The 22441-nt window shown below is 53.5% G+C and overlaps 1 protein-coding gene across 5 annotated transcripts in view; it reads right to left on the reverse strand.

Moving 5' to 3' along the window:
• Positions 1-318: 318 nt before the first annotated feature.
• WNT5B (Wnt family member 5B) overlaps positions 319-22441 on the reverse strand; it is a 79711-nt gene continuing 57588 nt past the window's right edge. Inside the window, exons 1-5 of one of the 5 annotated variants that reach the window (XM_061124643.1) lie at positions 18678-18748; positions 14833-14982; positions 13570-13817; positions 7424-7716; positions 319-2994 (exon numbers count right to left, since the gene is read on the reverse strand). In XM_061124643.1, coding sequence (XP_060980626.1) covers positions 2536-2994; positions 7424-7716; positions 13570-13817; positions 14833-14982; positions 18678-18703 — 1176 coding nt within the window. In that variant the 5' untranslated portion in view covers positions 18704-18748 and the 3' untranslated portion in view covers positions 319-2535. Of the gene's footprint in view, positions 2995-7423; positions 7717-13569; positions 13818-14654; positions 14714-14832; positions 14983-18449; positions 18564-18677; positions 18749-22441 lie in introns of those variants that run through there. The other 4 variants (XM_061124644.1, XM_061124646.1, XM_061124647.1 and 1 more) reach the window with 4 other exon arrangements.

A 22441-nucleotide genomic window follows, 5' to 3' on the forward strand; every position in this document is an offset into this window, starting at 1 on the left:
AAGAAGCCCCTCTCATCTCCATGAACTCTGAACCCCCCGCTGAGGTCCTGGGGAAGAGGAGGGCACCGGCCAGGGGTCCTCCTGGGAACTTGGCTCAAGGACCAGGGAGGGAGTCAGAGTGACTTCCAGTGGCTGTCAGTTCAGACCCTGTGGGTCCCCAACATGAGGGGCCGGATGCAGATGAAGGGAAGCCAAGTCCGGTAGGTCCTGAGTGTCTGGAGCAGGGGGGATCCCTCTGAACCCCGATGTTACCTTCCTCTTTTAAGCTGGCTCAGATTAGTCTCTGTCACTTGCACCTTTGAGAGAACAAACCACACAGACCGAAGCCAAGGACATGGTTTTAATCTTTTGTAGGCCAGTTGGTTTAAACATTTTCTCTCATAGACCATTCCTCTTAAAATGTCTACCAAAGGAATCTGAGTGACCATGTGAGGAGCTGTTACGGGTAACACAGCCGGATGTTCCTTGGTGAAGGGAGGTTCTTCTCTAGGTACTGAAGACACAGCAGGAGACGGGACCACATATGCCCTTAGGCAGAACCTGCAGTGTCATTTGCTCTTTATGACCAAGTTAATTCTGCAACCTCATCCCTTCCCTAGAAACAAACGTTTCTAACATGAAACCAGTGTCTTGAGTGGCTACTGGTTCAACATCTTTCCCAGAAACTGCCTCCCTTTCTAGAGTCTCTGAGCTCTACCTTATCCTCCCCAGTCCCAGATACTTGCTCCTTAGAAGAAAAGCTATGACAAACGTAGACAACGTATTAAAAAACAGAGACATTACTTTGCCGACAAAGGTGTATAGTCAAAGCTATGGCTTTTCCAGTAGTCATATATGGATGAAAGCTATGGATTTTCCAGTAGTCTGTATGGATGTGAGAGTTGGACCATAAAGAAGGCTGAGTGCCAAAAATTTGATGCTTTTGAACTGTGGTGTTGGAGAAGACTCTTGAGAGTCCCTTGGACTGCAAGGAGATCAAACCAATCAATCCCAAAGGAAATCAACCCTGACTATTCATTGGAAGGACCAATATTGGAGCTGAAGCTCCAATATTGTGGCCACCTGAGCCAAAGAGCTAACTCACTGGAAAAGACCTTGATGCTGGGAAAGACTGAAGGCAGGAGAAGGGGGCGACAGAGGATGGTATCATCAACTCAACTGACATGAGTTTGATCAAACTCATGGAGATAGTGAAGGACAGGGAAGCCTGGCATGCTGCAGTTCTTGTGGGTTGCAGAGAGTTGGACACGACTGAGCGACTGAACAAAAACAACAAGCAGATACTCCAAAGCTGGAGTTCTGGCCCCTGGACCGGACATGGTGACACAGAGAAGCCAGCAGAGAGCATCCCCATCGCCCGTGCAAATCTAAGAGCCCAGGAGGACGGATGGAAGGTAAAAATGGGGAAGAGGGGCCAAACGTGAGGTTTAACCTCCAATCTCTGAGTTCTGTTCAGAACAGCAGAGTTAACAGCCATGGTTGATCCCTGAGTTGCCTTTGGGGGGCAGGCATACATGCGTCACCTTATTAATTCTCATGACATTCCCCCATCCCTCTCACCCAGACCAGGGCTCTGAATGATCCCCATCCCCTCACCCTCTTGTGTGTGTGTGTGTACCATGCAGCAGGTTTCCAAGGACCGGATCAAAACTAAAAAGGAGCCACGTGTCCAAATAAGGAAAGAGATAGAAGCTTCAGTGGAGGGTGTTTAATGTTGGAGGGAACTATATCCGGGGCAGAGCCGAGCCCATGCCAGGAGCTGGCCCCGGCCTGCCCCAGGCCTCCCTGGACAAGGAGGGCCAACGGAAGTATCAGAGCGTCCGCTCCCGGTGGTGCGGGAGCCCAGTGCGACCACCTGACTGGGCACCACCTGGCTTCCTGCAGCTCGGGCACGGATGCTGTGGGAGCCGAGGTGGAAGCCTGAGAACCCTGGGGTGAGAAAATCTCTCGCGGGAAAGATGGGTCCCGGAGTCAGGGGAGGAGCTGGCCCGCCATCAGAGGTGACAAGGGGCCTGTCCTCTTTCCTGAAACTGTGGATTCTGCAAGCACACACAGACGAATGCGTGAGAAGGCGCTGGGCCTCTCATGGAAGCGGTCGGTGTTCTGCTGGAGACCCAGAAGATGCCAGGGGTGAAGTTGAGTTCCCATCACCATCCAAGGGGCTGCCTGGCTTGGCAACCAGGGTCACAGGGCCATCACCCACCCAACAAGGAATCCAGATGCCATCCACTTCTCCCTCCAAGCACTCTCTTTGTCCTCAAGGCCTCGTTGGGTAGACCGTGGACATTCCCAAGTCCCCACCTCTAGAGAGGCCCAGCCAGGGCAGGAGACAAGGCCCGCGTCCCACCCACTGGAAGCAGAGACCCCAATCCTCAAAGATCTCCAGCGTCTCTTAAATAAGCTTCTCCTTTCTGTTGTCTTCTTTTAATTATTTACCATCCAGCCTTTCCTTTATACAAATATAAAATATATTTATATAGATCTATATCCCATAGACTTCCGGGCCCGGCTCGGAGGAGCGGGCGGCGGCCCCGGCTACTTGCAGACGAACTGGTCCACGACCTGCGTGCACTTCTTGCAGCGGACAAAGCAGCACCAGTGGAACTTGCAGTGGCAGCGCTCGGTCCGCACGCTCTTGAACTGGTCGTAGCCGCGGCCGCAGCACATGAGCGCGCAGCCGTCCAGGCCCTCGGACGTCTTGTTGCACAGGCGGCCCCGCGTGCCCAGCGAGCCTGTGCTCTCGTCGCGCAGGCAGTAGTCCGGGCTGGGGTCCACGTACACCAGGTCCTCGGGGGTGGGCGGCTTGAAGCGGCTGTTGACCAGCTCCAGCTTGCCGCGGCGGGTGATACGCATGGCGGCCGCGCTGTCGTACTTCTCCTTCAGCTGGTCCCCCACCTTGCGGAACTCGGCCAGCTGCAGCCAGCAGGTCTTGAGGCTGCAGGACCCCGAGACGCCGTGGCATTTGCAGGCCACGTCTGCCGTCTTGTACACAGCCTGCGGAGGGAAGAGAGAAAAGGATGAGAAGAACGTCCCGACAAGAGATGCCCCGGAGGCCGGCTGGGGTCGCCACAGGCCGAGTCCAGGTGGGGGCTGGCGGGGTGGGTGTGTGCAGAGGCGCGGGTTCTCCAGCCGCTTCCAAAGGTCTCTCCAAACTGAAAGCACAGGAAAGGAGCGGCACATAGAAAAGCGCGGGGAGGTGATGCCCACGTCTGATGCGCTTCTGAACAGCACTCACCCTTTCTACTTTGTTGTTGTTCAGTCACTGACCCCATGTCTGACCCCGTGGACTGCAGCCCGCCAGGCTCCTCTGTCCATGGGGTTTCCCAGGCAAGAATACTGGAGCGGGTTGCCATTTTCTCGTCCAAGGGATCTCCCCAACCCACGGATCGAACCCGCGTCTCCTACACTGGCAGGGGGGGCCACCAGGGAAGCTCCTTTCTGTGTTATCCAGTTATTACTTGAAATGTGTCATTGTTACCAGCAGGGGAAGAAAAAAGGTTATTTCTATCTTGATCAATGTCTCAAACAAATAAAAACCAACAAAATGAGTCCAGCAATACAGAGTCCAAAACAGAAAAAAAGAATCAGCTGTACCAGGAGCCTACAACAGAAACCCTGTCTGGCCACAAGCTCTCCCCGATCCTGCCAAGTCCCGCAGGAATTAAACGTTCCCCTTTTCTGGGTTAAGTGGGTCATTAGCTCTGCAGAGCCGTAGGGCACCTCCCCATAAACCACAGCACACTTGTGACAAGACGCCCCTTGGGAGTGGCTGCGATGGGGGGAGATGGGGCAGGCCCTCTGCCACAGGACAACGGATCGGGGAGGGTGATGCTGGGAAAACAAACCCACCCAGAAGTCACTGAACCACAGCAGTGGGAGGGGACTGAATGTGGGCTACCCCAGACCCAAATGAAAAAGCAGGAGCGGACCAGAAAGCTGCTCACAAAGTGCTTTTCAGCGAAAGCATACGGACGCATTGTGTCCAGCGGCCCTGGCAGCCATCCCAGAAGTGCAGATGGTGGGATAAAGATGCACGTCCGCCGCCCAACATTTTCTTCTGCCACGGCTATTGTCACCGACGCAGGCAGGACTCATTTGTCAAGGGCTCCTCTCAGCTTTCTTTTCAAGGGTCCCCAGATTGTGTCTTTATTCAGCAGGGACCACTGCAGGTGCAAGCAAGAGCTTCCACACCATCAGCTCGTATTACGACTACCAGGACTCCTTCCAATTTTTTTCTGGTGTGGGACTACCCCCACTATCTTAGGGTGGAGACACTGAGGACCACCCAGGAGGGAGTACACCCCAACCTTGGGGCTTAAAAAGGGTTTAGGATGGAGAAGGTGAGCAGGCCCCTCCCCGAGCACTTAGCTGGCGGCTTGAAGGCAGAAGTGACCCCCCATTCCTACACACACTTCAAAGACAGCGCCTGCAGTCACCCTATGGCTCTGATCCCCCGGGGTCTGAGCTGGAGCCTGACATTCCCTGGAAATGGTCCTCGGTTTGGAGAGGGACTTCCAGCACCCAGCACTGTTAGGAGAAGGAGGAAACATTAAGAGCCTAAAGCTGTGTACCTACCCTAAGTGACTGGGGGAGGAGGCCGGATAGCATCTATCTCCGGGGGAGCAAACACTCAGGGGGATTTGGGGAAAGAGAGTCGGGGAGGCTCCGGGGAAGGGACAGGAATTTCAGTAAAACAAATCCGGAAGGGAGAGTATCACTGAGCCTCGCTATTCAACGTTCATTCTCATTCCTGTAGGAAGAAAGACATCACAGAGACAGTAATGCCTGTATTTTAGATATTTCACCATTGCTCATATAGAAGGGGGAGGGGATTTTGGCCTTGCTGGTAACTGAAAAAGCAATAGCATGTGTGAAAGTTTTTCTTCGTTCTCTATCTTGCCCCCAGCAGAGCACCCCCCGCCCCTTCCACATGTAACAGTGTGGCCGAGCTGGGTCACTGGCAGGACGTCACAAGGATAAGGCAGTTTTCATCTAGAAAATGCTCAGAGGCCCTGCAGTGACAAGGTGGTATCAACCCACTGCTCTGGCCTTCAGTATGTAAAATGGGGTCACTGGCGGCTCTCAAAGGCAAGAGAAATTTCTCGCTAAGTGTCCCTGAGGTTTACTCTGCATCAAGATGTCAGAGCTTAGATAACCTACTTGAAAAAAAAAATCCAGTTGTAAAATAGCAGTCTGGGGACTTTCCCATCCCTGCCAGTACTCAGTCCTTCCCAAGGAAGGTTCTGTGTAGGTGTGAGGAAGTGGGAGGTGATTGATGGAGGAGGCCTGCTCCTTGGAGGTGGGATGAGAACACAGGAGAGACAGAAGGTCCCCACCTGGAGCAGATGGAGGCCGGGGAGAGATAAAAGGGCTGTGAAGAGGTATGGAGCCTACAGGACGGGGGCCCAAAGACGGGGAGCAGACGGAGGAAGCCGGGGAGGGTGTGGGAAGTGCAGATGGAGGGCGAAGCAGAGATAAGGGCTGGAAAAAGCAAACAAACAATTAATGGTGATGAAATGAGGAGCCAGCAGAAGTGGGGTCAAGATGCGACTGACAAGGCCGGATGAGGGCAGACGCCTGGTCCCCTCTGCCTCTGCACAGAGTCACAGAAGGAAAACCTTCCTTCCTGTGACCTCTTGCTAGGAGGCCCAGGGGAGTTTCCTCTGCGATGTCACATGCGCCCACCCACTAAAGTGCACAGCAGAGGGCCCAGGGCCCCCCGGTCCTCGGGAGCTGCAGCTGAGAAGGCTCGACCGCCCTCCAGACACAAATACCACGGACCACAGGGGATGCAAAGATGGTGAGAGGCATCTGGGCTTCCCTGGTACCTCAGACAGTAAAGAATCTATTTGCAATGCAGGAGACCGGGGTTCGATCTCTGGGTCCGGAAGATCCCCTAGAGAAGGGATTAGCAACCCACTCCAGTACTCTTGCCTGGAGAATCAATCCCATGGACAGAGGAGCCCGGTGGGCTATAGCCCACGGGGTCGAAAAGAATCAGATATGACTGAGCAACTAACACAACACTTGCAGGTGGTATTTACTGGGATATTGAAAAATGGGTAGAATTTGGGCACTTAGGAGACAAAGTGAAGACTGAACTTTTTTTTGTTTGTTTGTTTCTTTTTATCAACCAGGTTAGATGCCCAAAGACTGGCAGAGAGGAGGTGGAAAAGACAGAAGAAGCTTCACAAATGACGGGTGGAGCAGAACAGCACTGGTCTCTAAGCCCAGGTTCACAGATCAGAGCCATGGCCTGGACTCCAGACTCACCACAGATGGACACCCACACCTGGCTAAACAGCACTAGCCTCTGAACACGGACTCTGCAGACATGATGCTGGGCAATGACCAAGTCTAATCCCGACCTGATGTCAGATCGTGACCATGCTAAGTGTACACACGGGTACCTCATCCTACCAACACCAGGGACCCCAAGTCATATGAGAGGCGATTCCAGTCCCTGTTTGACATGTGCTCCTGTGAAACATGAGTTAACTTTTTAAAAAAAATTTAATACAGAAACACTTTTTAAGAAGTATATCCATATCCTATTACTGAATCACCAATGAACCAACATTAAATTTCTGAATTTATCTCTCCTTCAGAAACTGCTGTTTCTGTTTTTTTTCACTGGCTCATCTTTGGTCTCGTGAAGTACCTTGCCTGGGCTTGACATGGACCTGGGTGTGGACAGCTCTCCTGGAGAGAGAGGTCTGTGTGCTTTCCTGAGAGGTCGGGGACCAGAAGGATCTCCCGCCACCCAGCACAGGGGCCTCACACCTCTCTCCAGGGGGACCTGGATGCACAGTGGACACCTGACCACCAAAAGACAGAGCCTCCAGCTGAGCAAGCCCTCTAGCCCCTGGCAGAGCAGACCCTGCCCGGGAAAGAGGAGCAGGCCATGTGCTTGGAGCTTGGAGGCTCCCTGAGCAGGTAACGCAGATGGGCACAGAGCTCTTCAGCAGCCGTTCAGGAAGCCTAGCACCCTGGGGCATCCACACATATGATAAAGCCAGCTCCCCGAAACCTATGTGTTACTTTCCACTGAAATTGAGGCTCAGAAGCCCTTACATCTTATATGAGATTGATGAGCCTGGGCCTTCAAAGGCCACCTTCTGCACTTCCACTCAGGTTAAGTGCACACACACAGGTAAGAATCTCTGTGGTCAGACTCCTCTCTTCCTGGACCAGCCGGCAGCAGGCAGCACAGCCCAGGAACAGCCAATGTTGTAGGTGTGTGTGGGGCAGGTAGGGTCCTCCGTCTGGGTGTGTATGGGGGTGGGGGAGTCTACAGTTTGGGTGCGTGTGGGGAGGGGGATTACATGGTCACTGCCTATGTCCCAGTGGCCAGCAAGCCGCTGAGGTGAGCGGGGCGGGCAGAGTCCACCCTCCAGGTACGCGTGGGGCGGGGATCGCTTACCCTCCGGCCCGCCTCGTTATTCTGCAGGTTCATGAGCACGCGGCCCTGCTCCTCCGAGCCCTTGGCGAAGTTCTTCTCCCGCTCCCGGGCGTCCACGAACTCCTTGGCGAAGCGGTAGCCGTAGTCCACGTTGTCGCCGCAGCCGCCCCACAGCCAGTCCCGGGGCAGGTCCTTGGGCCGCGCGGCCCGGCTGCAGCCGCAGGTGGACAGCTCGCCCTCACGGCAGGCGCGGCTGATGGCATTCACCACCCCAGCCGCGCTCACGGCATAGGTGAAGGCCGTCTCCCGGCTCCCTGCGGACAGGGGCAGACAGACAAGGGGACAGGTGAGGCTCCCCCGCTGCTGCCCGGGCCCGCACCAGGAGCGGGGCATCTCCCAGTGCCGAGGCTCCAGGGTTAGGAAGCAACTGGACCAAGAACCCAACTTTCCCTTCAGCCCCAGCCAGCACCTCATCCCATCTGGAGAAGTTTACCCACCGGCACCTTCCTACTTAGGCCGGCCTAAATGGACCGGAGAGTGGGATTAACACGTTTGTGGACCAGCTGGAAGAAGACTGGGTAGGGATCATGGGACCTGCAGTGCGACTCCAACCTGGCATTCATCTCTCCCTCACAGACCTGCTTCTCACCCTCCACGAGTCACACATCTGTCTGTCTGTGGCTGCATCACCTAGTTAAACTCACACATCTGTCTACGGCTGCATCACCAAGCTAAACTCACACACCTGTCTACAGCTGCATCCCCTAGCTCAACAGTGGCCAAGACCAGGAGTAGAAATGAGCCAGATCACAATGACGAGAATCATCCCAGTCACTTCCCTCTGTCTCCCAAGGTCCCTGCTGCCTCCCACCCGACAGCACTGGGGTACCATCTCCATAGACCCACGGCACAGTCTCTCTAAACGTCCAGATCATTTCCTGTAGAGAATGCATCGCTATAGCGAGCCACTTAAAGGGCCGTATGATGTATGCTCTACTTCAATAAAAACGCTTATAAAAATAATCCTCGGCCACCAGGGACATGCAAATCAAAATCACAGGACATCACTTCACACCCGCGAGGAAGGCTGTCATCCAAAAGGCGACTAGTGACAAGTTGATGAGGACATGGAAAAACCGGAACCCTCACGTGCTGCTGGTGAGAACGTTTGATGGTGCAGCTGCTTTGGAGAACAGTCTGGCAGCTCCTCAAAAGGTTAAACATAGAATTACCATGTGACCCAGCAACTCCAACTCCTAAGAATATAACCAAGATAAACGAAAACATGTGTGCACAGAAAAACTTCTAAGTGAATGTTCATCACAGCATTATTGATACTATCTAAAAAGGTGGAAACAATCCATAAGGACCATCAACGACACAGATGAATGGGTAAACGGAAGGTGGTATTGTACATGCAGTGAAATAGTATTCAGCCATAAAAAGTAACGAGGTGCTGGGGACAGGCTACAGCATGGATGAACCTTGAGATATTAACGGGAAGTGAGCCCTTCACATTTTGTATCCTACATTGGACAGACACAAAAGGCCACATGTTATATGGCCCCATTTATATGAATGGGGCTTCCCTCATAGCTCAGTCGGTAAAGAATCTGCCTTCAATGCAGGAGACCAGGGTTGGATTCCTGGGTTGGGAAGATCCTCTGGAGAAGGAAAAGGCAACCCACTCCAATATTCTTGCCTGGAGAATCCCATGGACAGAAGAGCCGGGCAGGCTACAGTCCAAGGGGTCGCAAGAGTCGGACACAACTTAGCGACTTAACAATAACTACTATTTATATGAAATGTCCACAGTATAAAAATTCATACAGACAAAATATGTATGTATTCATTCATACAGACAGGGGTTTGGGGAGGAGGGAGAAGACATGGAGCACGCCTAGGAACAGGAGTGCGGTGTCTCCATAGGGCTGTGACAACATCCTGGCAGGCTGCACAGCCTGCTGAATATACACTGAAATGTACGCTTTAAAATGCTGCATTGTATGGAATGTGCATTATATTCAGTAAAGTCATTATGAGAAATAACAAATCATACTCGTATGGACTCAGATACGGAGACAGGGAAGGTGTTCTTAGCAAGGATCTGAGATTCAGTTAGGAAACTGGGCAGAATCTTCTTTTTTGGAAAATTAAATAAAATTTTCAACTGTTTAAAATTTTTTTTAAAAATTAAAAAATTTAAACATTAAAACAATATTTCTGGAAATTTAAAAAAATTTTTCTTCTTTTTGGCTGCTCTGCATTTCATGCAGGATCTTAGTTCCCCAACCAGGGATCAAACCTGTGCCCCTTGCAGTGGAAGCATGAAGCCCTAACCACTGGATCACCAAGGAAGTCCCTTTTTTTAAAAAAATGTTTTTTAATTGGGCAGACTCTTCTGCTCCCCGTGTCCCCCTCTTCTGAGCCTCCGGGGTCAAAGGTGGCCATCCCACAACCTTGTCTTAGCAGGTGGTGGGGCAGGCAGTCTGAAGTCACTGCTAGGTCCAGTGCGACCTCCCACCTGGCCTTACTTCTAGATGGTCGGCAGGACACAGTGAACTTTGCCACCAGAACACACAGGGCAAATCAGTTTTGCTCCTTTAAGCAGGGGCTGACTTCTGGTCAGATATGGAGAAGAACAGCACCAGGAAAGCCAGGTGATACAGGAAGCCACACGGGCACCAGCCTTTGGGACTGACATTTGAGCCCCTGTGAACTGCGGCCAGAGTCAGGATCTATGGGACTGGGGAGTCAGACTGTGAGAGCTCCCAGGATGGTAAGACGGCCAAGAGGTCTTTGGGAGGGGTCCTGGATCCCACTTTGAGGGAGTCATGTCTGAGAAATCTTCTTAAAACAGGCCTTGACACCCTACCTGGCATCCCGGGACAGATACCATCTGAAGCTGGACCAGACCTACACTCGGTTCATCAGGAACATTGCTTTTACAACCTGCCTTGGAGAATCGGGGCCTTCCCTGGTTGAGATGGTAAAGAATCTGCCTGCAATGCAGGAGACCCGGGTTCCATCCCTGGGTCAGGAAAATCCCCTGGATAATGGAACGGCAACCCACTCTAGTATTCTTGCCTGGAGAATCCCCTGGACAGAGGAGCCTGGCAGGCTATAGTCCACGGGGTCACAAAGAGTTCGGACACGACTGAGCATCTAACAATAACACTTGAAGAATCGGGTTGGGTTCCCAAGGCCACCCAGTCTGTCTTTGTTAAATGACACTGATCACCAGAATGTTCTTTTCCAGAACAAGCTGAAAGATGCCTTCCTACCACTTCCCTCTGCTGGAGCTAATCCCTCCTCCATCTGACAGCCCTTCAGTATTTGAAAACAATGAATATGCCTTTTATGTTTTCTCTTTTCTAAGTTACATGTCTGATTTCCTTTTTTTTTTTTTTTTTAGCAAACACACTTTGCAGAGCTGAGTCACCCTTCTCAGAACTGCCTTTAAAAACAATGTTTTCTGCAGCTGGGCGTTTACTGCAGACACCAGGGCCCTGAGGGTCCCAGCCCAACATGTAGCTGGTGAATCACCCACCAGTGATTCCACTTGGCATCTCCCCCAGTCACTCTGCCTCCTTTGTTTTGGAGCATCACTGGCCCTGGAGTGCAGGCAACTCCGCCCTAATGGGGCAGCACACCAGTCTCAAGTGAGCCTCGGAACAGACCTTGTGCTGCTCTCAGCAAGCAGGTAACTGAGGACCTCGGAGTGGATGAGCAGTGTGGGGACAGCTCTACGTGTGTGCTTAGCTGCTCAGGTGTGTCTGACTTTTTTCGACCCCTGTGGACCGTAGCCCACCAGGCTCCTCTGTCCACGGGATTCTCCTGGTTCTCCTGCACTGCAGGCAGATTCTTTACCATCTGAGACACCAAGGAAGTCCATGTGTGAAACAATTCAGAGGATAAAGGCTGATAAACCAGCAGCCATGGAGCTCCTGAGAGACGGTGCATCTCCGCTCAACAGGGAGACAGCAGGACAACATCACGCCCTCTGTCCCACAGCTGCCCGGCCACCCAGTAGGTGCCTCCAGGTGAGGGGCCTGGCGCCCTCCGGGGCGCTCTGCTGCCCTCTGGTGGTGGATGCTTGCAGTGGCTCTAAGGGGAGGTTCCACGCCAGACTCACCGAGAGGACCCGTCAGAATCCAGCCTCGGCCCACCTTCCCAGGTAGCATAAGCCTGCAGGGAAGGTGCAGAAGGGGACGGTGACAACAAGGACAACAGAAGGGTTCTGTCTGTGACAGAACAGGGCACAGAGACTGGTGTCTGCTTTCACTGGCGAAAGCGTGTGTGCTGTCGCTCAGTTGTGTCTCTGCTCTTTGCGACCCCATGGACTGTAGCCCGCCAGGCTCCTCTGTCAGTGGGTTTCTCCAGGCAAGAATACTGGAGTGGGTAGCCATTTCTTTCTCCAGGTATCTTCCCGACCCAGGGGTCAAACTCATGTCCTTTACCTCTCGGGCACTGGCAGGTGGGTTCTTTATCACCAGTACCACCTGGGAAGCCCTCTCCACACAAACTGCACACTCCACGGAGACTGTGATCCCGACACCCCTTCTCCCCTAAAGCAAAGCCTCACTTTTTTGGTCTTCACATGACAAAACTACATGAACTGAACAGAATCTGGCCAATGTCAGGCATTCACTCCGTCCCAAAGAGATACTAGTTCCCTGGCAGTGACTATGGGGTGCCTCTCTCTATACCTCTGGCGAGGAAATGAATTGATGAGTGGGCATAATTCTTGAGGTACGAGCCTACCATGTTCCCCTCTCTGCCGGCTGAGAATTAAAGCCTCCTTTCTATTTCCTCCAAATTCTGTCTCTGTATTTTTTATACAGCTTTGGTGGGCAGAGAAAGCCAAGATTTTTGCCTGCAACATACCTGGGCCATTCTAGTTTCCTCACCTGAGATGCAGTGGGCAGGGAGAATGGCTGACCCAGATACCCACCAGGAAGAAATGACTATTTGAGAAGAACTGATAAAGAGTCCCTTGGACTGCAAGGAGATCAAACCACTCAATCCTAACTGAACTCAGTCCTGAATATTCAATGGAAGGACTGATGCTGAAGCTGATGGCATCACTGACTCAATGGACATGAGTTTGAGCAAACTCTGAGAGATACTGAAGGACAGAGAAGCCTGGTGTGCTACAATTGATGGGGTCGCAAAGAGTCACACAAAGGAGTGACTGAACAAGGATAAACTATGAATGAAGCCCGCCGGACCCCCAGGTGCATTCTTTTGGGAAAGTTGCCCAGTAGGAGGGTTACAGGAACTCAGGAGCATTCCGTTCACAGACCTCAAGCTGATATTCAAAGGAGAGAAGCAACGTTCCAAGTGTGCTTCCCAACCTCACTTTCTCCACGTGGGCCAGATGCAGGGGCTCCACAACAGAGGCACAGAGAAGCCTGAGCTGCCCTGCTCACCGCCTGCCAGAAACACAGCCTAGGGGGACTCCAGAATGTCACTTTTAGAGGGAAGCTGTTCTGGGAGAATGTGAGCCGGGACCTGAAGCTCTAACACCTTTCTTTTATGGCCCTGGGGATAAGACCCAGTAGAATAGGGCCGGATTTCTCAATTTCTTGCCAGGGAGGGGAGGACTGCATTTCAAAAGGACCTAAAACAATTAGACCCCAGATCACACCTCCATCTAAGCAATAGGGCAGCCAAAGAATCTTGGGCCAGGAGCTGGAGAGGGAGATCTGGGAATCCAGGTGAGGGGGGAGGCAGAGGGCTTCGGGGAGGGGTAGGTGGGCGCTCATCTTCCTCCTTCAGTCTGCCCATCCCCCACTTTCACACACATTCTCTTTCAAATGAAAAGGCCAGGACTAGATCTGGGTTGGGTTAATGACAGCCATCACCAAACTGACCCAAAGTCTCTCTCTCTGAGTCCAAAAGGAAGAGAGACACTCCGTAGACACTCAGGGCTGCAATTCTGTGTTCTCTGCCCACAGCTCCAGAGGAAGCCCTGGAGCTGAAACTGGGGCACTGGTGGTGGGTGGGCTTCTCAACGTGCTTGAACTCAACGCGGACCCTGACCCCTAGATCAAGGCCTTGCCCGCCGGCTGCCTGCTGGAGCTGGGTGGGAAACTGGGGGCCAGCCGACCACCCGCCACTGGAGACCCCCTCCTTGCCCACGGGTCCCGGCCCGCCCCGCTCACCAATCTGCAGGACTCTCCCGAAGACGGAGGCGTCGTCCACGGTGCTGCAGTTCCACCGGCGCTGCCGGAACTGATGCTGGCATTCCCTGATGCCCGTCCTGGCACCCTCCCCGATGTAGGCCATGTGCTCCTGGTAGAGTTGGCACAGCTTCCTCTGGCCAGCGGACAGCCCTGGGAGCTGGCTGCACACGGGCTGGGCTCCGATGATGAACATCTCAGGTCTCTGCACTGGGCTCATCGCCAAGGACCTGCAGCCAGAGGGAGGGCCGGGGTGAGCGCGCCGGCCGGGGCAGCAGCAGGCCCGGAGCTCCACCCCCTCCCAGAGGATGGACCCTGAGCCAAGGGCTTGGGAAGGAAAGTCAGTGCAAACAGAGTCCTTGCTTTCAAAGGGAAACCGAGGCACAGATGCAGGCGACACGCAAGACGCGGAATGCCTGAGACCGCCTTGAGCATCTGGATCCAAGTGACCAGAGGGGGAAGGGTGCTCAGCGACGGGAGCAGCCTTTAGGAGAGTGGGGCAAGTATGCAGGGCGGGCACAGGGTTCTGTGCAGGAGTGTTGAGGCCACTGTGGCCCAAGTGTGCGATGTGTGTGGAAAGCAACCGAGGCCTTCAAAGAGAATTCCCCTTAGGCCTTAAAGTCGAATCTGATTTACATACAGAGCCAGACACTCTCAAAGTTCTCACTTCCCGCTCAGCCCCACAGCCCCTGAGCCCACCCTCTAGGGCTCTACCCTGGCTCATAGAATAAAATGCTGAGCTATGGATCTGCCAGCTGAGCAAGAAGAGAGCAGAGCCCAGACCAAACAGCGGCGGGGGCGGGGGGGTGCCTGCCGTTTCCCTGTGCGCCTAGCAATGACAGTCATCTTAAAAACACAAAAGGAAGCCACATGTGGTCCCGACAATCCCTCATGCGGTTTTTCAGACTTAAAAACCGGGAATCCTAGTCTCCTTTTCCTCACCAGCCGAAGGAAAAAAAAAATCAATATTCTTATTGATCCTTTAACAACAAAAGAGCTATTTCTAACAAGCCATGGAGATGGGGGCAGAGAGGGGGGGAACAGGGAGAAAGGACTGTAGCCAGGACCAGAGAAGCCAGATGAACTATTCCTTCATCCTCTGGGAGCCGTCATGTTAACTCTAGGGCTGGAGAGAGAGAGGAAGAGCTGTCTGGTGTTCTGGGGTTCTATAAAGGAATGGCCCCTTCTCCCCACCTCCATCGCCCAGAGGAGCCAGGCTGGGAAGGGCTCCGGCCCCGCACTCACCACCAGGAGCTGGCTGCGGCTCGGAGTGGGGCCCAGCAGACGAACAGCAAGGCGAGCAGGGCCGGGAGGCTGGGCATGGTCCGCCCGCGCCCCGCCCCCCCCAGGGCCGAGGATGACCCCGGGGACCGACGGCTTCCGAGACGGGGCTCCCTGGAGGGAACAGATGGAAGGGGGAATCAGTGTGGGATGGACCAGGAGACCCCGCTCCCCCGAAAGGTCTGCCTCCCCCCAGTCTCGCTCCCACCCTGGCCTTCTCACCCGAGGGTCACCCCCAGCCGGGGGGAGCCCTGCTCAGGACCGCTCCCTAAGGCAACAGGGAGCCAAGAGACCAGGAAAGAGGAAAACGAGACATTTCCACATCAGGCCAGAGATGCTGGGGATGCTGCATGCGCACCTGCCCTTCTCCAGAGATGGAGCCATCCCCTCTGCACCCCTACTCAGGGATGCAAATGTTGCATGGAGCTAAAAACACCTGGCGAGTCCATTCCCTACGGGCTCACGGGAGCCTTCCCTTTCAGTCTGCACCTTCTCCCTCAAACCCGTCTTCCACATCCCAGCCCATGTCTACCAGGACAGACAGGAGAAGGCAAGGACGTTTCAGTTTCTCAAACCCACTCCTCTGGGAGATGTAAAAGCTGCCCCGAGCTGTGCGGAGGTATCCCCCCTCCAGTGGCTGTGCTTCCTCTATGCCCTCCAGGGGCCCCAGCAGCCCCCCAGCAGGGATGCTGGACGAACTCTCTGGAAATGCACCCCTCCCCCCGCTCCCCCCTAAGCGCCCATCCAGGGCACGACCTACACCTCAAGGCCCCTCAGCACCCCAAGCTTCACGAAACATTGGCTCCCACACTCTGAGCCCCCACTTCACACACACATCTCACCGCTCAGCGCAGGGCTTCCTGGCTCTCTGGGAGCGGGCGGCAGGGCTTCTGGGTCATCAGCCCAGGAGGTATTTCTGCTCTGGGGCCACCGGGAGAGGAAGGTGGCCGAGCAGGGCCCGGGGGTGCTGGGCCACAGCTGTCCCCACCCCCTCCAGGCTTTTCTTCGGGAGGTCCCAGCTGGGGCGGGGACACCAACAGGCAGGTGGCCAGCGGTGTGGGGTGGGGGGCAGATCAAAGCCAGGACTCGCCCCAGCCCCTTTGTCATGCAGAGCCGGCTCGGAAATGATCCGGCCTGGCCGGCCACTAACAGCTCCCCCACACCCAGCTTTCCTAACAGACCTCGCGCCCTCCCCGACCCTCCCCCCGCCCCCATAAATCCTCCCGTCCCCCAGGGCAGGAGGTCTGTGAATGCCCGCCTGGGACCAGAGATGGAGCAGAGATAGGGCCGGCTCCAGAAGCTAATGGCTTTATGGAGGGGAGGGCACCAGGGCCGGAGCAGGACGGGAGGGAAGTTTCAAAGAGTTTCCTTGTCCAAACACCCTGGACCCCCACCACCAGCCCTTCTGGGGGACTGGAGGGCCGGGCGCCTCTCCCTGGGGTCCTCTCCCTCCACGCCCACCCCGCAGCAGGCCTGTCCCCACACCTGAGAGCCGAGTTCTCTCTCCCAGCGGGTGACACTCTCTCTCAAGCCTTGTCCCCCCCACCACCATCAGGCCCCTGTGAAACCCCTAGGGGTCTGCAGGCCCCAGGTTCAGGCCACACTGGGGCCCTGTCTCTGTGGACAGGAGGCAGGGCCGCCCTGACCGCCCGCAACAGGCGCTAAGGCCAAACTTCCCTGGAGCTGCTAATCTTGGCTCATAAAAATCACCCAGGGCAGGAATCACCGAGCAGATGTTTGGCCACCCTGTGCTCTCCAGCAAACTCTCGGCTCATTAAAATATATATATATGTATGTTTTATTTTACGTACGGTAATGTATGTGCTTCCGGTGCTCTGTGACAACCTGGAGGGGTGGGATGGGATGGGAGATGAGAGGGAGGTTTGAGAGAGAGGGGGGATATATGTATACCTGTGGCTGATTCACGATGATGTATAGCAGAAAGAAACAATTATCCTCCAATAAAAAGTTTAATGTATATAGATATAGATATTAAAAATTGGGGGAAAAAAGACCCTACCACGTGAGCTAGCATCTTTCTGTACCTTCCAGATAGGCAGCACCTGAAATTGAACACTTCCCCCCCAAAAAAACACACACAGCATCTCAGGACACATTCTTTCCTCAGGACAGAGGTGACACCAACCCCAGAGGTCACAGCTGGCTCATCTCCCCTGCCTTCCCAGGGTAGCGAGGCAGGAAAGGCGGGCGCTGATGACTGGCCTCCTGAGTCTTGCCCTGCCCGGCTGGAACAGAAGGAGGCTCTGAGGCCCAAGGCTTGGCCAGGGGTGCAGACAGAACACGGTTAAGTAGGAGGGGTCCAGGGCAGGATGCCACCCCCCCACCCCACCCCGCCCAGAGAGCCAGGTCAGATAGCTGCTCTGCCCTCCTGACTCAGGGTTTCATTCACTCAACACAGTCATCCACCAGATGTGCCCTGGGGGCCTGCTATGTACCTGTTACACCCTAAGTGCCAGAGACACAGCCAGAACAGGCAAGGACATGCTACGTCAGGTCCAGTGAGCCTCGAGGAAGGACTGAATGGGGACAAAGACCCATAATGAGGGTGTCAGCTCATCCTGAGTAGGGCCCTCGGGGGAAGCCTCCCCCAGACCCCCAAGTAGACAGATGGAGTGCAGCCCTGGGCCCCTCTGGGCACATCTAGGGTCCTTACTGAGACCTCTTTACTGTCGCAGCCAAAAGGGCGCATAATTGAATTGGGACTTTGCCAGCCACCAGTTTTCATTCCCTAAGAGGCCCCGTCTACCCCGTGCAGTCAGGAGATGCAGAGAGGGACTTGGGTGCGTGGAGCTGACCCAACAGCCCTGCCCTGGAAGGGGCGACTCGGTGCTGTCCACACACAGAGCATGACGCCTGGGGACCCCAACCCACAGGACAAGCACCTGCCACGGTCACTGCTGCTCACGGAACCCCCACTGGGCCGCCCCCAGAGCCTGAGGGCTGGAGCAGCTTAGGTGCCCCCTAGGAAGTGTTGTCACCTCCCATACCTGCCCCGGGCCCCAGACGGGCACCGCCCCCCCCACCCATGCCTGGAAACCTACCCAGAAAGAAAGCCTTTCTGAGGGTCGACACTGGTCACTGTGTGAGCCAGTGAGGAGTCGTGTCATTCAAAGGCACATGGCAGTTTTGTCAGCGGTCCTGGCCCGGCTGGCGGATAGCCTCAGCGTTTGGGAGGGGAGCGCCTCCCCCTGTGACCTCCCAGCTGCTGTCCAAGTGCTGCCCTTGGTCCCCAGATTTCTGCGGCTTGGGGGAGGGGGGGAGCGGAGGCGGGGGTCCCAGCGCCTCAGGCCAGTGCCTTCCGTCCCCCAGCCACTCCATCCATATCCACCACCACGGAGAAGGCTCTTCATGAACCTCAGGACTCCTGACAACCCCTCCTGGAGTGCAGTCTCCTTTACCTCCGTTGTGCTTTCTGGAAGTGCTCTCGGCTCTGTAAGCCCCAGGGCCCAGGCACCAGCTCTCCTGCAGCATCATCATGCCCTCCCTGCCAGCCCATGACCCCCCTTCATTTGAAAACTCTCGAAAGTTCCCAGCCATGGAGCCCCCCGAAACTTTCCCACCTGGCCTCACTCTACCTCCGCTCTTTGCCTGAAGTTCCCACCGCAGGGTCTCCTTCCCAGTCCCCCTCCTGCTCTCGGACAAGCCCTGCTCCCCTCAGGAAGGATTTTGTTCCAAGCCTCTTCCTCTCCAGCAATCGAGCCTCAAACCACTCTCAAGTCCACAGTCAAGGTTCACTTCCTCCATAAAGCTGCCTTTGATTAATCTAACGCCAGGCTTTTTCCACTGACCTTGGCGCCTGGAGGGCGGTGTCCATCCTGCCCTGCAGAGTCCACGGGCACTGCCTGGGGACCTGTGTGTTCCTACCTCTCCGGCAGGTGCCATGTTTCCTGAAGGTATAAGCGTGCCCCACCCCGCCTTATCCCCTGGGTCCCCCATCCTGCCCGCTGAACGTGTACCTGACAATAAACAGCTCCTGACTGATGACCGGTGACAACACCTAATACTAGTGAGCATTTATTAAGTACTGTCTACATGCACTGAGCCAGATATTTTGCATCCACTTTTCTCATTTAACCATCACTAAAATTCTATGGTTTAGGCCATTTTTATTCTCACTTTGAGCAGGCAACTGAGGCATGGAGAGCCCAGGTAACTTGGTCTCACAGCCATTGAATGGGAGACCCTGGCTTGGCAACGAGGCCTTTCCCCTCTCCCCCAAACACAGGTGCCACCCCCTGGAGCAAACATTTTCTCTGCTCTGCCTCCTGGGTGTTCACCACTGTCCTACCAAGGCTGTCCCAGGACAACATCCTGACTTAGGAAGTGGCCCCAAAGCAAATGTTGATTAAAAACCTGCTGATCGTGGGCTTTCTTAGTGGTACAGTGGATAGGTATCTGCCTGCCAGAGCACAGGACATGGGTTTGATCCCTAGTCTGGGAAGATTCCACAGGTCTTGAAGCAACTAAGCTTTAAGAAGTCACAACTTAAAAAAAAAAAAAAAAAAGAAGTCACAACTTCTGAGCCTGCACACCTAGAGCCGGTGCTCTACAACAAGAGAAGCCATCACAGAGAAAAGCCCGAGCATTGCAACAAAGAGTAGGCCCCACTTGCCACAACCACAGAAAGCCCACAAGCAACAATGAAGACCTAGGGTGACCAAAAAAAAAATTTTAAATGCTGATTGCAAAGTAACTGGTATAAACACACACACACACACACACACACACACACACACACACACACGAGTCTGTGGTAGGAGGAAAAAAAGCCAGACTTGTCCTCAACTAGAATGATACGCAGATTGAGAACAGGTCAGGATATTTAAAGCTGGAGAAATTAAAATAGAATAAAAAGAAATTTTCTTTCATTTTTTCACTGAAGTATAGTTGATGTACAAGAAATAGAATGATAGTTTTAAGGAGCTAGTGTTTATGTTGCAATGGGGGAGCCCAACCAAGCCGAGAGATGAGGGCCTGGGGAGACTGACTGTAGTGTGTTGTAAGGGTTGAGGGGAGACGCAGGCAGAGGGGAGGAGCAGCATGGTTTTGACAAGCAATGCAAGGTTTGGGAGAAGGTGGAATGAAGTTTCAGATTGTTTATAACAGGGGTGCTGAGCAAGGGACTGTGCCCCCAGCTGGAGTCGCTACTCTGATAGTGAAATCGTATTGATTTTCAATGAATACAACTGTCAAGGAGTTCTTTTTATTTTTTAAAATTAATTAATTATTTTTTTGGCCATGCAGCTTGGTATGTGGGATCTGAGTTCCCTGGCCAGGGATCAAACCTGAGCCCCCTGCAGTGGAAGCTCGGAGTCTTAACCACTGGACCAGCAGGTAAGTCCCTAAAGTCTGCTTCTTGATGCTTCAGAGGTACAGGAGTCCCCAGGTCCCGGGGCCTCAGGAAGTGTGAAGCACCCTCTGGACCTGCTGGAATGAGCAGGTGAGTAATTCCCCAGACCCCGATCCATCCCTGTGCGGTCACCAGAAGGGCTGATCCCTACCAAGTCCTCCTCATCACACTTGGGAAAGCAGAGTTTTCTCCCCATGAAAAAGTGAACGTGTTAGTTGCTCAGTCATGTCTGACTCTTTGTGACCCCACCAACTACAGCCTCTGTCCATGGAATTCTCCAGGTAAGAATACTGGAGTGGGTTGTTATTTCCTTATCCAGAGGATCTTCCCGACCCAGGGATCAAATTCAGGTCTCCTGCACTGCAGGCAGATTCTTTACCATCTGAGCCATCCAGGTGCCAAGCAAAAGTTCCTCAGAAGATAAGAAAGAGGAACTTTTCCTCCTCCTGAATCCTGATAAATTAATTTACAAAAATGCTCTAGAGAAGAAGGTAGAACCATACAGCCAGAGGTGAGTGTGGTTCCGGAAACAGGGCAGCCACACCTGTGGACTTTGTTACCAGGGGAGCTGAGAGGAGAGAGGAAAATAGCCTGAGGGCTCCCAGCTTCCCCATTGTCTGCATTCACTGGGTCTGCTGCTCTGGGGGAAAGCACTTACCTGGACATGTGCCACCCATGTCTGTGCATTGCTTGGTTGGAATACAGTGAACTAGGCAAAAGAATGAAGTTATGGATCTCCACTGCTGGCAGGCGGATGCCCTCTCTCCATAAAGGGCTGATTAGAATTTAAATGTTTGTTGTGTGCTACCAAGTAAATGTGTTCCTGTTTTTGCAAACCTAATCATATTTTAAAAGGACCTGGGGAAATCTTACTATTTAAAAAAGCAGGACTTGGGACTTCCCTGGCAGTCCAGCGGTTGGTCCACTGAAGGAGGCAAGGGCTCCATCCCTGGTTGGGGAACTAAGATCCCACAGGCCACTCCATGTGGCCAAACATTAAAAAAAAAAAAAAGCGGGAATCACCAACCATCAGACAATCAAGTCTCTTTGACTAATATAAGGTTCTGAAATATGAATGCTTCATGGGTAGGGGAGGGGACACAGGCTGATTTTCCAAACTCCCCACCATTCTCTACCGCCTCTCTTCTGGCTGCTTCATGAATTCATTTTGCTTGCCAGTTTCCTAAAAGCTTTTAAGCATGTGACTTTGTTATTTATTTTTTGTGACTCTGTTATTTAAAGGAATCTTAATATGTGTCTTGGTGGTGGTTTAGTAGCTAAGTCATGTCTGATTTTTGCAACCCTATAGACTGTAGCCTGCCAGGCTCCTCCATCCATGGGATTTCCCAGGCAAAAATACTAAAGTGGGTTGCCATGTCCTTTTCCAGGGGATCTTCCTGACTCAAACTCACATCTCCTGCTTCGTAGGCTGAGTCTTTATCACTGAACCACCTGGAAGCCTACTATGTGTATTAAATATTGTATTTTTATATATTACTCATAATAGTCATTTTACCATGTGAATAGTCATTCTGAACTATTTATAATTCTGGATTTGCACACATGGGGTTTTCTGAAAGCGTTTACATATACCGGTTCTTTTTCCTAAACAACTCTGTTATTTCTTCCCAGAAACAGAGAGTTTGGATAAGTTATTGCCTCATCTTACTCTGATCTTCTTGCTCACTTAAAATCTTACTGAAGTTGCCAACCTCCTGCTTCAAAAATGAGTGGTTTCCATTTGGAAAAATAAGATAGGCATTTTCTTCATGTTTATAAACACATGAGATGCCTACTGCAGTTAAAAGAACCATGTGAGCAGCAGCCTGGACCCACAGAGTTGGAATAGGGATGTGGGACACTGGGCGTCCACCAGCCAGGCACTGGGGATGCGGCTGAGGAAGAACCAGCCAGAGAGACTTCCAGGGCAGAGCGGAGAGGATGGGGCGGCTGACTGTCCTAAGACTGACCGCCCACACCGACATGCGCCCTGGCTGCCACGAACTCTAGATGATGCCTGTTGTCGTCTCCAGCTGGTCTGCTGGTCTGGACCGACCCTTGGGCTGTGCTGCAGAAAAGGCAGGTCCTCAGAACGAAGAAGGGCCAAGCATCCTTCTAATGACACCAGAAGCAGGAAGAGCTCATCCCGGGCAAGAGCCCCTACTTCTCAGCTTCCCTCGCCAGCTCGACACCCACATTTCC

This window comes from Dama dama, chromosome 22, assembly GCF_033118175.1.
Source record: "Dama dama isolate Ldn47 chromosome 22, ASM3311817v1, whole genome shotgun sequence".
NCBI classification, from domain to species: Eukaryota; Metazoa; Chordata; class Mammalia; order Artiodactyla; family Cervidae; genus Dama; species Dama dama.